Here is a 13,930-nt window from a genome sequence, read left to right as displayed (position 1 = left end):
GCAACTGGTGTGCCTTGGTGGAGGTATGCGCTCTACCGAGTATACAGATATCAAAGTGAGATAGACATGTGGCGGAGGTCATGTACCTGTTCCATCCACAGAGTGAAGGAGCGCTGCCAGGAGTTTTTCTTCTCTAGATGCAGGTATGTGTTGAAGAGGATGAGGTACATGTAGCGCTCCAGGTACTGCAGGCTCCTCAGCAGCAGCTGCTGACTCTCCTTCTCCGTCTTGCCACTTTTGATCTGTGAAAAGAGGAGCAACAACAACAGAGGTCAGTAGCTAACAGATTCACAAGCATCAAAAACCGAGGCAGTTTGTCTCTCTTGTACCGTAACCATTTAAATGTCCCTAATTGCCTCCTGCATGTAAGCTCTGTTTGCATGATGTCGCACTTTCACCAAAGACGATCAAGAGGGACCATGAGCCTATTTTTCTTCCATTCATTGTAAGTGTAGTAATCACAAAATGCTTTTCTAGGGTCCAAACCTCAAACAAATCTATTGTTCAGTGACCCACTCGCCACAAAATCTCACTGATATTTGTGGATCCTACTGATAAAATGGCATGCAAACTGGTCCTGAACAACGACACACCAAAGGAAAGTGACGGTTAAAAATCCGCAAACAGCAAATTCACACAGAAAAGAGAAATAAAACGCGCCAACAACATTTAAGTTGAGCGTACAGTGGTCGAGGACATGTGTGGCGAACTTGGACGATCAATGAGATTAGGCATGTGTCGCGCTTATATAACGTCCTCATTCCTGCGCTGTGTTTCTCCTATATCCCCTCGAACCTCCCACCCCTGCCTGCATGGACATTATTTCCGCTTAGCGCCAACATAATATTGTTTATCTTAGTCTCCCTCAGGCCACCAGCTCAACCAACAGAGGGTCTGTGTCCTCTAAAGTGCAGGCACAGCAGCAAACACGTATTGTGAGTCCACATCAACAGCTTTGAATAATTAATAGGCAATACACCGTAAAAAAAAAAGCCAAGGCTGAGGAAGAGAAAGCTCTCAGCAACAAGTTCACGGTGTTACACGCTTTGAAAGAGACATAAAAAGATCATTAAAAAGGAGAAACCACAGTAATTTAGTAGATGAAACCTGTCGTAATACCATGCTCAGTATGAAAATGGGATAAGAGCTCATGTTTCAGCCTGAAGAGACGCTGGAGATTTATTTTCGATTAACCCCAAGTATTTTACACGAGAAGTCAACTGTGTAGATTTCAAATATGGCCATTTATACGCAGCAGTATTAACAGATTACTGTATTTAACGTCCTCTTTTGGACTTCGGTTTCCAAACTTCACATAACATCTCTGACTAAAGGACGATCCTTAGTGCAATATAGTGTTTAAACTGTGCAAATGTAGAAATGTATAGGCTATTTCAAGTCTGGCTGAAGCCTGCAGGCCATTTCTAATTTGAGCGAACAGATCGTAGTTTACATTGTGGATTGTGATTGCCATTATTTTCACCCACGCTTACTAAACAGCTACATAAATAAGCAGAGATGGGTTATAGTAAGTCACCGTGTATGAAGTGTATCCTGCTTTTTCATGCCTGTACTTACCTTGACACAGAAAACACAACCATCTGCCAGCTTGGCCTTGAAAGCCCTCCCAGCACCTTGTGATTTACACAACGTGGGTGATCATAGTTATGTGACAGCAACGACAAAGTGAAGTAAGAAACTTTCTCCACAGGTAGACCATCCTCTCGTATCGTATACTTTAATCTTCTCTCCCCTTTTGTCTTTGAAGAAACCCCACGGGCAGAAAGCAGTTTTGACATTTGGAAGGAGCTCAGCTGGTAAGCCGTGTACAAAAACGTCACCCACGCTTCACCCTAGTATTTGCGAGAGTTGTTTACTCCCTGTATTTATCAATAAACACCATAGTTACATGGTGGGGGCATGATAATTACAAAATGATTCGAATTTTCATGGCAAAGCCCTATGTTCAGAAGCAACAAAGCAGTGCAATTATCCAAAGTATGAGATGCTCCTATAATTCCCTTGATTGTTATTCCAGAGGCAAGATAATAGTACTCTCACAGGGCTATGCGCAGTTTACAGAGGGGTGAGAGGTAACAGTGTCAGTCCACCTTAGCCTGTAGAAAGTAACCTATCAAAGCAGAAGTTAGCAAAGAGGCAACTGTGCAACAGCACCCTTACATGCCATGTCTGACAAAGTAAGGCTGATAATTGGGTTGCTCTTCAATTATAGGCTTTGAGGAGCTCAGTGCTAAAAGGCTTTCATGACCGTGACGAGTCGGTGTCATGATGTTTTTCCTCTTAATATCGTTCTTTTATTCTTTTTTCCTGATAGCTAAGAGCCTTGAGGACTTCCAGGTGTCAAGTTAAAAGGTCTGCCAACCAGCTGTGTGACTGTGTCGCTAAGTGCGAGGTGCGTGCTGGACTGGATAATATGTCAATTGGGGTTAAGAGACAGTAACAAGCAGGGACGAGGTGTAGCGTAGCTCCACGAACTGTCAGCAGTTCTTCAACCGCTAATGAGCGTTTGTGTGCTCGTGGTCTATGTGTCCTCACAAAAGCCGATATAGGTCATAAGAGGTTATAAAGTTTCTCATAACTCGACAACTCAAAAAACAGTGATTTTTCAATGGAGTCTGGGGACTTCCTCCACAGGCCTCGCAGAAGTAGTCTATACTGGTTACGGTTTACTGTATTTTGTAAAATTTGACATGTTTACTGTCAATAAAATGTCCTCTTCTTTCACAGATTTGCCCTGAATGTGGTCCGAGTGATTGGATCTCAAATGCGTCCTCGATGAGTGTTGGGTGCATTCACATCTGTGTTCAGAGCCGTATACCAATCAGGACTCGGCACTCATCTACTGTAGCTCAAGCCTCAAAAAACACTTGAATCAGAGCAGTCAAAACAGTCCTTTTTGATGGATTAAACAGAGTTAACAGCTTATCTGCACACAGTTAGCAGCATTTTAGGGAAGTATATTAAAGACATTGTGGGGGCTGCACAGAGAATAATGTAAAGTTTAACATGTAGGTGGGCTAGCACTCAGGGTAATTTGAAAAATGTGCACTGTGCACCATAATACAGTCATTCCAGAGCTGAATGACGCAATAGAGAGAGAAGGGGAATGAGTAGGGTTTCCTGTTCATTCCCAAACAGCCGTGGTCGGATCCCAGTTTTCCAAGCATCTGCAGCAGAGCGGAGGAGAAACTACACCTAGGCAAACAGTAGATGTGCTGTCTGTTGCTTATCAAGTCCCCCCGAACACAGAGGAAGAAAGAAAGCACGCACAGACGTCACTTTCTCCAATCTCTCTCAGTCCACGCTGACCACAGTGGCAAGAGCAGGTGAACACTGGCGGTGAACCCAATCACCCTGTGCGCCCTGCTACCCCAGGGGGCTTTTCAGCATTTCATCTCGTAGCCTGAAAATCCTCAGTGCCAAAGCCTGCCAGCTATCTGCGCACGAGCCAGGGCCAAATACCGATCTCATAACACACACATATGTAGAAACACACATGTTCTCAGATCAGTTTGCAGAGATTACATAAATCACACCTCTACAATGTGCAGAACCTTAATTCTGTGGCTGCCATCTGTCTGTCTGCATCGACCGAGCCATGTGTGTGGTTGAGTGGACTCTGGTGCACTCTCAGAAATCCCTTCAGAAAACAATGTTGGGGAAGATGCGGTGAAGAACCAGCAAATGTCTTCCATTCCATGTAAAAGAGACAGCCTTGAAGGGCTTTGGGTTTGCATGGGTTACATTTTTTAAGTTCTGGGAAAACCCTGTACTGTACTGATAATCATACGCAGCTATTTGCTGAGTCAAGTCAAGAATGTATTACTTGATATACACGATAAAAATATATATTTCTAATTCCAAAAGGTGAAGCAATTTCATAATCTTTCGAAGATAAAGAAGAAAACGTTCTGCTGAGATGGCGAAACAAGGAAAAAAGTTGGAAGTACAGCATCCTCTCATCCCGTCTGGTCAGACCAAAAGGATCGACCGGTCAGTCCTCGTTCGCCATCAAAGGTGAAGCTGTAAGTCAGCCGACCGCTGAGGTGTGATGATGAACGTCCTCGGCTCTCCAAGGTCCCGGGTGGGATGGGAGGCCGGCCAAACACAGACCGCATACCATTGTTGAGAGAGTCTAGGAATGCTGGTCGGCCGAGCAGAGCTTTAAGCGAGGACAATGTGGAAGTGAGCGGTTAAGAAGGTGAAGGCCGAGCTACCACTAATGAGAAGTGACAGCTTTCTGTTAAATGTATGACTGGGAAACCTTCATCTCGTACTCCTCAGTACAAGCAGCACAGATTTTTTTTCTTACCGACTTTGTGCTAACTTGTGTAATCAAACTAGTTTTCCTTGTCTGGAAGTAAGAAAAAGCAAAGAGAGAGAAAAAAATGTAAAGAGGACAAGAGATGCGTTTCCTGACGCTAATGCACCTCACATAAAGACACTTTGCAACAGAGTGGTCATTACGCTGTAAGATACAAAACGATTCAGAAAATCAGCTCGAAACTGATGGAAATGTGCCTGCTGAGGAGCAGACGCTCTGTGTCCATAACGCCGTTAAGTGGATGCAAGGACAATGCAGTCTGGAACAGTCATTTGAGGTCATATGATTCACAGAGTGGTCTCCCTTATCAACAAACAAAGGCAATGAAAACTTCACTTCTATGTAACAATCTGTCTATGATCTCCCTTTAAAAAAGGGAATGTACTTGGAAGCAACAGCATAAATGCCCTCGATACCTGCGAGTGATTCGAGACCGCCCCGGGCAACCGTTTCAGTCTCTGTCCTTTAATTCAAACACGTCAGAAAGTTCACAATAATCCCAGGATAAACGTCACAGCCTGCGGCCTGCAGGTGTAGGTGTATTAAAGATAAACACCACCATATATGAGACACACTGCCTGACCCGTGCCTGTGTCTTGTGTAAACAGGCGCGTCTCGAGGTTTTGGTATAAAAGGGTTCCACATGTTCGGCAGTCCAACATGTGGTCCTCGATGTAAAAGGGATGACGGGTCGACCTGAAAATCTCATGTCGTCAGAAAGTGCTCGGCATTCGTACAAAAAGATTATTTACGGGCTGAAATCACAGTGACGATGTGAACCCCCCCCCCCCAGCGCTCTCCTTCCACACACATACTAACAGAGATGTTAGTCAATCCTTAGCTGGTGAGTGCTATTGATTTATCATCACAGTGTTTGAGGGCACTAGCAACTTCTGTCTAATTTCATCTCCCGCAGTGAATCAGTCAGCAGTGTTGTCCGTGTGTGTGAAAGGCATTGACAGCACTGACATCTCTCTCAGAGGCCAGTTTATCAATTCCACTTTGAGACTCTCGCACTAAAAGCTGTGATGAAAACATCAGACAGCACAGAAAAGCCAACGCACGTCCAAGAGTGGAGGATCGGGAAAGCAATTTTTGGGTATCAGCTGTTTTTTTGACCCCTGACATTCGCCTGGCAGGCCCAATTCAGCTGGTTTATTATGCGGTCAGTGCCCAGTTGGCAATAATCTTCTGTTGGGACGGCCTATTGCCTCAAGTTGTTGTGGTGTGTCAGGCAGCATTGGCACTGATCTGCTCTTACTGGCAGCCGTTCAGCCAGCTGAGCATGTTGAATCAGCAGCAGAGGCAGCCACTAAAAGAGAGACCTCTTATTGGTCATTCAGTTAAGTACATTAGTAGATGAAATAGCCAAATGGTATGAAGACAGTCAGCGAGTTTGTGGTCTTTCCTCACAGCTGGGACTTGAAGGCTTGTTTTCTGTTTCTGGTTAAAGATACAGCCACCTCAAGAAACACTGCGAGTGTTGTTTACTCTTTTCACTCTTCGCTCGAGTTTCCTCCTCTTTACTTTCTTATATGGGAAGATTTCGGAGCTTCGAGAGGACACTGATGACTGACGTCAGGGGTTATTTTGTAGCAGGAAACAACGTGTGGGTGTATGAGAACATAAAATGTCAATGGAAATCATCTGAAGAGGATCTGGCTCTGGCTCTGACTTTGTACTATAAACTTTATTCCCACAGTTTAATCCCTCAATGATGGCAGACAACCGTGTAAAGGTCTCCGGGCTCATGTGGGCGAGGACTGAACTGAGAAGTGCGCATTATGGAGACGTCCGTCTGCTTGACATATGGGGCCAATTACCAGCTGATGGGGTTGCTGAGGTAAAAAGGCCAATCCATATTGGCCCTTCCCACCCAGGTTTGCACAAGCAGCCATTCATGAGATTCTGCGAGAACACCTCCCACCCAAATCCTAAACCAAACCCCAACCTGCCCGGAGTGGACAGGCAGCCTACACATGGCTCCGTGACTCAATCAACAGACAACTCAAAGTCAAGTATACATGCTGATGTTCAGGTGGGTTCATTACAAACCAGCACCCAACTGCAAATCTTTAGACTTCTTTCCATTCAAGCCGACAGACGCCACATCTAAACTTTATGACATGAGTGACATTTAAAGATATGCCTTTGCTCTGACCTGACCACGCCGACTCATAACTAAAAAGAAGTTAACGGTTATTACAATTCCCATTCTTGGACGGCTAAAACTCTACCATTTCAAACACGGCTAAACTTTCATCAGTCCGAGCTGCGATGTGAAAGCTAACTTACATCCTGGTGGTAACATTCATTACCCCTGCGCCCGTTTTACCAGTCTTTAAATCATCCATTGGTCTTGAAACGCACCAAATGCCACGTTGGGGTATCGACACAGCTGTTGAAGGAGTACAACATATTTTCAAAAGCCTTTCATGTCAACTTCAGAGCTCATTTTCAGCATCAGACTTTCACAGCAGGCAATTTTAATAACTTTGCTGCTATTTTTGTGCTCTCTTGTGAATGCCATACAAGACTGGTGCTAAATTATAGCATGTCAAAATGAAAAATATGATCCTCATCGAACCTTCACTCTGTTGGTTAGCGCTCCACCTATGCTCTAAGTGAAAGCTCCTATCATCATTATTTCTTTTCTATCCTGTCTACTTTTTAAAAGCTATATGTATTTTAACTTATGTAGAAGTCTTTGTAAAGCAGTCTAACTTTCATTAGAAAGGTACAATATTATTATTAGTGGGTAATAAAGTTGCATGAAGCCAACAAGCTCATGTATGTGATGTTTTTGGGTTCCCCCCCCCCCCCCACCATCCACCCATCCAGTCTGCCGCCTGCCAGCTTGGCCAGTAGCAGAGCAATCCAAGTTATACATCATCTGGCTTCAAGCTGCAGAACTGATCTTTATGGATCAAGATGGTGCCCAAAACTCCTTCTTTAAAAAAAACAAAAAAAAAAGGAGCACAGAGGCCATGTAGCAGCCAGTCAGAGGAGGGGAAGGAGATGCCTTTATGTTAATGGTTTCTACAGATTCCAATCCTCTGTCTGTCTTTTTCCAGTCGCTCAGCCACACTACGCTGATTAAATCATGAAGTGGAGGTTGAGGTGGATTTTAGGGGCGAGCTGTGTCAATCTGTGCGAAGAGATCTGCCATCGAACAATCTATCCATCTAGCCAAGGGCATGAAAGTGAATGCGAGAAGTTCGGATATGTTCTCATGACGTTACAAGAAAAGGTCAGAAAAGCCTAAAAAAATAACCCTACTGAAGGAATGTGCTGTAAAATCAATCGTCAATAAGCATTTGACGAGAAAAAGCCAATTTCTCAGAAGAACAAGCCGAGATGCATCACGTGTCTGGAGAGCAGAGATTACAAAAGCCACAGGAGGAGACAGGGCTCATCAACTTAGCCTACACAGAGACTGGAATATCTGCCCGCAGTAACCGCACGCATTATGGTACATTCTGTACGTGCACATGCCTGGCAAGGGAGCTCATGTCGACTCCCACTGTGAATCAATCATTTACGGGGCTATCAAAATATCTTGCGCATGCAAACCCAGCACTGGGGCATTAAAAATGGTATGTCTGCGAGCTACAGCTAATCAGACATTCAATGCTCAAAACCCCACTGGAGTTCTTCGAATCAAATTTCGACCGAATGATGTTCGTGTCGCTGCTGGCGGTTAATAGAAAGCAAATGTATCGATGGTCGGCTTTTATCCTCTGAGGAAGCCGCAAAGCTGCTGCGAAGATGATGATGTTTGTTAGCCACAGTGCTGCCAAGAGAGCTGGAGCAGACAGTTAGAGATCCCCGGTGGATACGACCTTAAGAACTGGATGGTTCCACTTAGCACCCACAAACAGGCAAACATTTTCAATTGACACGAACACGTCAGCCTCTACGCTGATATCTGTATAGTGAGCTTACAACCGCACAGCTATGTTCACGTCACACGAGATGTGTTTGAATCACAAAACACAGACGGCAAAGAGTTGGCGGCAAATCAAAGGACGATGCTTTTGCGCCACCCTACAGTTTTTGCCCCGATTGCGATAAGGATTTTGTCTCCCTTTTTCGGTATAAAACATTTCTTTTCCTGTTGTCTAATGGTTATTATATCCACGTGTGGCTGTTGCTGTGCCTAAAGGCTTGATTACTTTTTCTGTCCTCACTAAGGATGAGTCACACAAACAGCAACACCTGTTCACGTCAATCTTTGCACGTAATGCTTTCAAGCGGTTACTATATTCACAAAGAATGTATTTTTGACCTCAATTTACCGCCAGCACATATAAAAAACGTTCCCATAATGATTACCTCGAGAAACAGAGTGCAGGAAGAAAGCATTTTGCGTCCCACTGTGGGAAAGAAAAAACATGTTGGACAAGGCAGATCTGAATGTTCCTCGCTGACCCGTGTGAGCCGTTGGCACATCGGGAGTAGTTATGGCGTCGTTAACACGGGATTCATCTGTCGCTCAACTGTCCTCACGTATGAAACATGGCTTCCCCCGCTGGGGCCATCGCAAAAGTGCAATTCCTGGAGCGACTCCACCAAGTCACGACTTCTGCATTTCCCACATGGTTGGCATTTGAGTGACTTCCCCACTGGGATTGTGTTCCCAGTAGGTATTTGTTCAGTGACAGTAGCTAGCTAGTGTGAAAGCTTAGACAAAAAAAAAAAAAGAAGAAGGTGGGCCTTTTCCTGGTGAAATGATTTGGGGCTTAGCAGGATCCGTCAGATACCATGACCACAGCTACTGGGGGCATGTTTAAACACTCACGCATGGTTTTGGAGGTAGTTATTCCTGGTCTGTGGGCCTGGGGCAATGACAGGTTTAGTGTGTGGGGGCAGGAAATGGCAACCCTTCTGTGCCGGGCTCAGCGAGGTCTGAAGCGCTGTCCTGGGGCCTTGTGGTTGAGACGGGGGTGGGGGACATGAGGGAGGTCAGGGCAAAGGGCAGGCCAGGGCAGTTCAGTTATTCAGGGGACAGACTGAGAAAAACATAACGGTTTCTGAAGCGGTCAGCATGTGGGGAGTGAGGCAGAGCACGAGAGCTCGATCCCTCGCAGGGAACGTCTGAAATAAAACACACAGTACTATGATGACTGCGGAGGCCTTTGGCAGTGGCTGCTGCATCACAAATCCAAAAATAAAACAGAGATTTGAAGCAAAGGCCAGTGAGTGATTTTTGATTCATGCAGTCACATACAGTAGCTGCTTGTTACATTGCAGATTACCTCTGTACTGCCTTCAACATTTTTTTTCATTATTGGGAACGACAATGCGTTATGATATGTTTGGAAACAATTCAAAGAGGCGCAGAGGTGGACGCGATGTATTAAGTGGACGAGGGAGTGAAGCGACTGCATGGTCCGAGTGGAAAGTAAGATACATGTCACTATTCTGCATGTTTAAATAGAGATAACTTGGCAATAGAAATCCATGTGCATGAGCCTCTACATAAGCATATTTGAAAGGTTTCTTCAGGACACTGTTGTGCAGAAAGGCTACTTTTCAGAGTTGTATTGTTGACTGTAATTTAATGCAAAACGAAGGTCTCGCTCAATGTTTTTTTATGAAGGTATTTACTGAAATTCACAGCCGATGGACACCGCGACACATTTATCCAAGAATGAGGTTTAATAGGCAATGAAATACCTGTTATTACCTAACGTATTAGTCCTAGAATAAATAACTGTCATCGAAAAATAATCTAAGAAAACAATTGAATGGAGTGCTTGTTTCAGTTTTTCCTTGGCATTTCAATATCCATTCTCATTTATACATTTACATTGCAACCGCTTAGCGTTTTTTAGATGCTTTTTAGCAAAAGTTAGTTTCACATTAAAGCAAGACTGTTGTTACCGTCGCTAAACAACAGGGAATAGTGAAAGATGAAACCTGATAGTGAAGTCAAAAAGGCAGCAAACTGAATCAGTAATGTATGTTACAAAGCAATATCTTTGATGATGAGCTAGAATTAGCCACCATGAGCTAGCCTACGGGTCATTTGAGACAAAGCTAAGCTGTAGCTGCGAATGGCCTGACCCATCGGTAGGTTGGTGGTTCGATTACAGGCCCCTGCAGTTTCCTTGTCGAAGTATCCTTGGGCAAGATACTGAACCCCAAATCGCTTCCATCGGTGAATGCGCGGGTACGAATGGTTATCGCTCCTGGTGAGCAGGTGGCGCCTTTCATGGTAACCTGTGTGTGAATGGGTGAATGCTGACTTGTGTTGTAAAGCGAGCTTGTGATTGGTTGCTAAGACTAGAAAGGCGCCATGTAAGTTCAGTCCATTTACTATTTTCAACTGAGCAACAAAGATTTTTCCTTTTCATTTCTAGTGAATTGTTTCTGTTTTATCAAGTGTGCTTACAAGGCTGTAATTGCGGAAAAATGGCTCCCTAGAATCAAAAGACGACCTGCAGCTTTTTTTCTCATAATAGTACAGAGCACTACTTGCCCAGTGTGGAGTGGCAGCTGAATAAGAATTGGCTTTTCATAACAGAAACATTTCTTTTTTTTTCTTTCAGCAGGATAAAAACAATATTGAATTTTGACCGGAAAAACAACAGGTGGTGAGAGCTAGAAACCCAGCGAGCTTCCATGCTGCTTTATGCTGGATGTGAAACTCGGTAACCGAAACTCATGCAGCTTCACAATAAGAGAAAAAATTACCTACATGAAACAAAGTATTGAGAATTAGATGTTGTTCCCACAGTAAATAATAACTATATTGAAAGAAAACTTTGATTTATTTCCAGTTATGACTAAGTCAGAGACCAAAAGTACGTAGTTCACAGGTGTCATTCTGTTGAGAATAGCATTTTAAGTCAGGGTTAGTGACAAAACACTTCAAATTTCAAACGAAAGTTGGTGGAAAAGGCTTGAACAGGTGGTCTGAACTCTGAATGTGATTAGAATTTAGGGGTTTTGAAGTGATTTTCACTGATTAGCAGCTCGACTTAAAAAAAAACAACGCAGCAATCAGTGAAATCACCTGGTGCGGCATCGAAAAAAAGCCCACCCTGGAATCATTCCACGCAGGGAGCATGATTAGTCCGCTGACAGAAAAATAGAAATGGCTCATTCAAATTTTTGTTTGCGTAAACTCTCTGGTATCAGAAAGTCAGAAGAATCTAGTTACATTTAGTTTTTGTTTCGTGGTATCTGCTGCAAATGTTCAACAAGACACAAAGAGCATCGATGATGACACCGTTTTAAGTCGATTCTCACGGATCACGTCATGTTGGACACCAGAGCGCACATTAGGTGTATTAGAAAGATCATCTGAAGTCATTTACAGCTGTGGAAAGTACACTTAAAATAACTGAGCTCCTGAATAGCAGCTGACTCGTAGCAGCTGCCTGCAACAACCCCCCCGACACACAACTACTCTCTGCACTAAGAGGTGCACAGAGAGACGGTGTTATGCACGTCCAAATACCTCAGCTGGCTGCACCTGCTCAGATGGGTTCAGTCATTTTTGCAGACAGCCGCAGCAAACGTTGCTATTGGCATTGGCATGCGAGAGGCTGGAAATTATGAATAAAAACAACAACCCCCGGCTCTCCCACTCTGCTCCCTCACACTCTGTGCTGGATCTAAATAAGAGGCTCTTTTCAGGAGCCGTGAGTCAACACGCACCTCAGGCGAGGAGAAGAACAACCTGTCTCTGGTTCAGGTGGGGGATCGTTTTTCCTGCCAATATTTCCTTTGGCCGTCATCGACCCCACCTTGTAATTGGCCCACTTGTGTCAAGTGGTCGTCCTAATTGAGAAGAAAACAGTTGAAACAAAAGACCCTCCAGCCAGAGGAGCATTGAATATAGCTGAGATTAACATACAAAGCTGCAAAAAAAACGAGTTCCAAATAGGATAACAAGGTTCGTTAACCTTGCAGCATGGCCGCCTTTCTCATTTTCTTTCCTTTTAATCCCCTGCGCTTTTTTCTTAGTAAAATTAATCTGGCTGTCGGTGCTGCGGTGGTCCCCTCAACCACTCTAAACACGGAGCGCTTGGCCCCACTTCTTCCTCCCCCCCGTCTTCTCTCCGAAAGACGTCCACTACCTTTCCTCGAGGAAACCTGCTCGCAGCATTCTCCCCTTTCTGAAAATATTTTTCCACTGCCCCGTCCAAACCATGAGGGCCTTTCTTTGGACACACACACACACACATTCACATGGTTCGCCGCTCATTCACTCTCACTCTGTGCGTTTCTCACCACCTGAGTGAAAAAGCTTTTGATTTTTAAAAAGAGATCGCCCAGCAAACAGGATCAGAAGTCAGGTTTCTTAACTCTGCTCTCTTTGTTTTGAAAAGACTCTTGAGAGTCTAGGTGGAACCCAGCGAGCTTCAATGATCATATCCTCTCTGTGCACGCAGTGTGAAGCCCTGGTCAAGGTAAATCTGACAAGGCTAGACAATCCCCAGCCTGGTGGTCCAAAGGGGAACACTACACATGCTAAAGCTAACAGATGTACTGGACAGACAGAGAAATATGATACAACCAGAGACATTATAAGAAAGAGACAGACTGGCTGCATGACACAAATCCTGCCCCTTCCCCCCCAGAAGCAAATCGTAGCAGCTGAACCAAGACATATCAGCCGATGTCGTCGTTGCACTGGCACGCCGCGGCACGGCACGGCACTCTGTATTGAGCCGTAAAAGAAGTCGTGAAACCATGCACATGCACAGTAGAAGTATAATCTGTGGGAAAAGTAAAGTTCTGGCTCTAATAATAGATATACGATACTATCGTGTAATTAATCCAGCGCCCCTTTAACAGTTTCTGTTTCTTTCTGTTCTCGTCTTGTTACAGTAGGTGGCGGTGATGCGCCTTAACACAACGGTTGTCGACCGCCACACAAAGGAAAAAGAAGAAGAAAAAGCTGCAGGAACTGTCAGCTAGGTAGTGTGTGGCATGGAGATATCTGATGACAGACGTTGCCTCATTTGAATCGCTAATGGAAAGAATTAATAAATACCAAGGAGAAGTTTTATGACGTCTGGTCTAATTTTTGAAAGAAACATATGGAATGGAAAGATCTCTCCTGTCATAGGAAAATGTGCTACTTTATCCTCTACTACTGTCGTCCACGGCGTCCCAACTCTTAGTTTTGTTTTATTTTTATCGCATTAAAATATAAACTGTGGATTAGATATCCTGGTAAGAAAAAAGCCACATTAATGACAAAACAAACAATCAGTTGTGTAGGAAGAGATGTTGGCGCGTCAGATCGTAAACATTAGATTTCCTGCTCAACTCTGAATCATTCTAATAAATTCAGTCTGTGTCAGATGGTGAATCACACACCTGTAAACACACACAGCTCCACAAAGAGAGGGAACAATATCAAAGTAAACAGCCAGTGTGCAGATCGCTCGAGGCAATTTTCTTCCCGACGGTGGAAAGAAAAGCCCTTGTAGCTGAGTCCTGAGGAGGAGGAGGAGAGGAAGTAACCTCTCCACCACGGCGGACCTGATGTCGGAGGATGCATCTGCAATGTGAGGTCGCGCTCGGTCGACAGTCGGCGTTTACAGGCCCTTTAAGAAGAACTCA

At 44.4% G+C, this 13,930-nt stretch overlaps 1 protein-coding gene across 6 annotated transcripts in view; it reads right to left on the bottom strand.

Moving 5' to 3' along the window:
- Positions 1-13,930, bottom strand: part of pald1a (phosphatase domain containing paladin 1a) — a 55,119-nt gene that overhangs the window by 12,350 nt on the left and 28,839 nt on the right. For all 6 annotated transcript variants that reach the window (XM_084342959.1, XM_084342958.1, XM_084342962.1 and 3 more), the window contains exon 19: positions 87-242. In XM_084342959.1, coding sequence (XP_084199085.1) covers positions 87-242 — 156 coding nt within the window. The remainder of the gene's footprint in view (positions 1-86; positions 243-13,930) is intronic.

The sequence above is a fragment of the Pagrus pagrus genome, assembly GCF_965226575.1.
Source record: "Pagrus pagrus genome assembly, chromosome: 21".
In the NCBI taxonomy this organism is placed as follows: domain Eukaryota; kingdom Metazoa; phylum Chordata; class Actinopteri; order Spariformes; family Sparidae; genus Pagrus; species Pagrus pagrus.
This window is presented reverse-complemented; position numbering and strand designations above follow the sequence as displayed.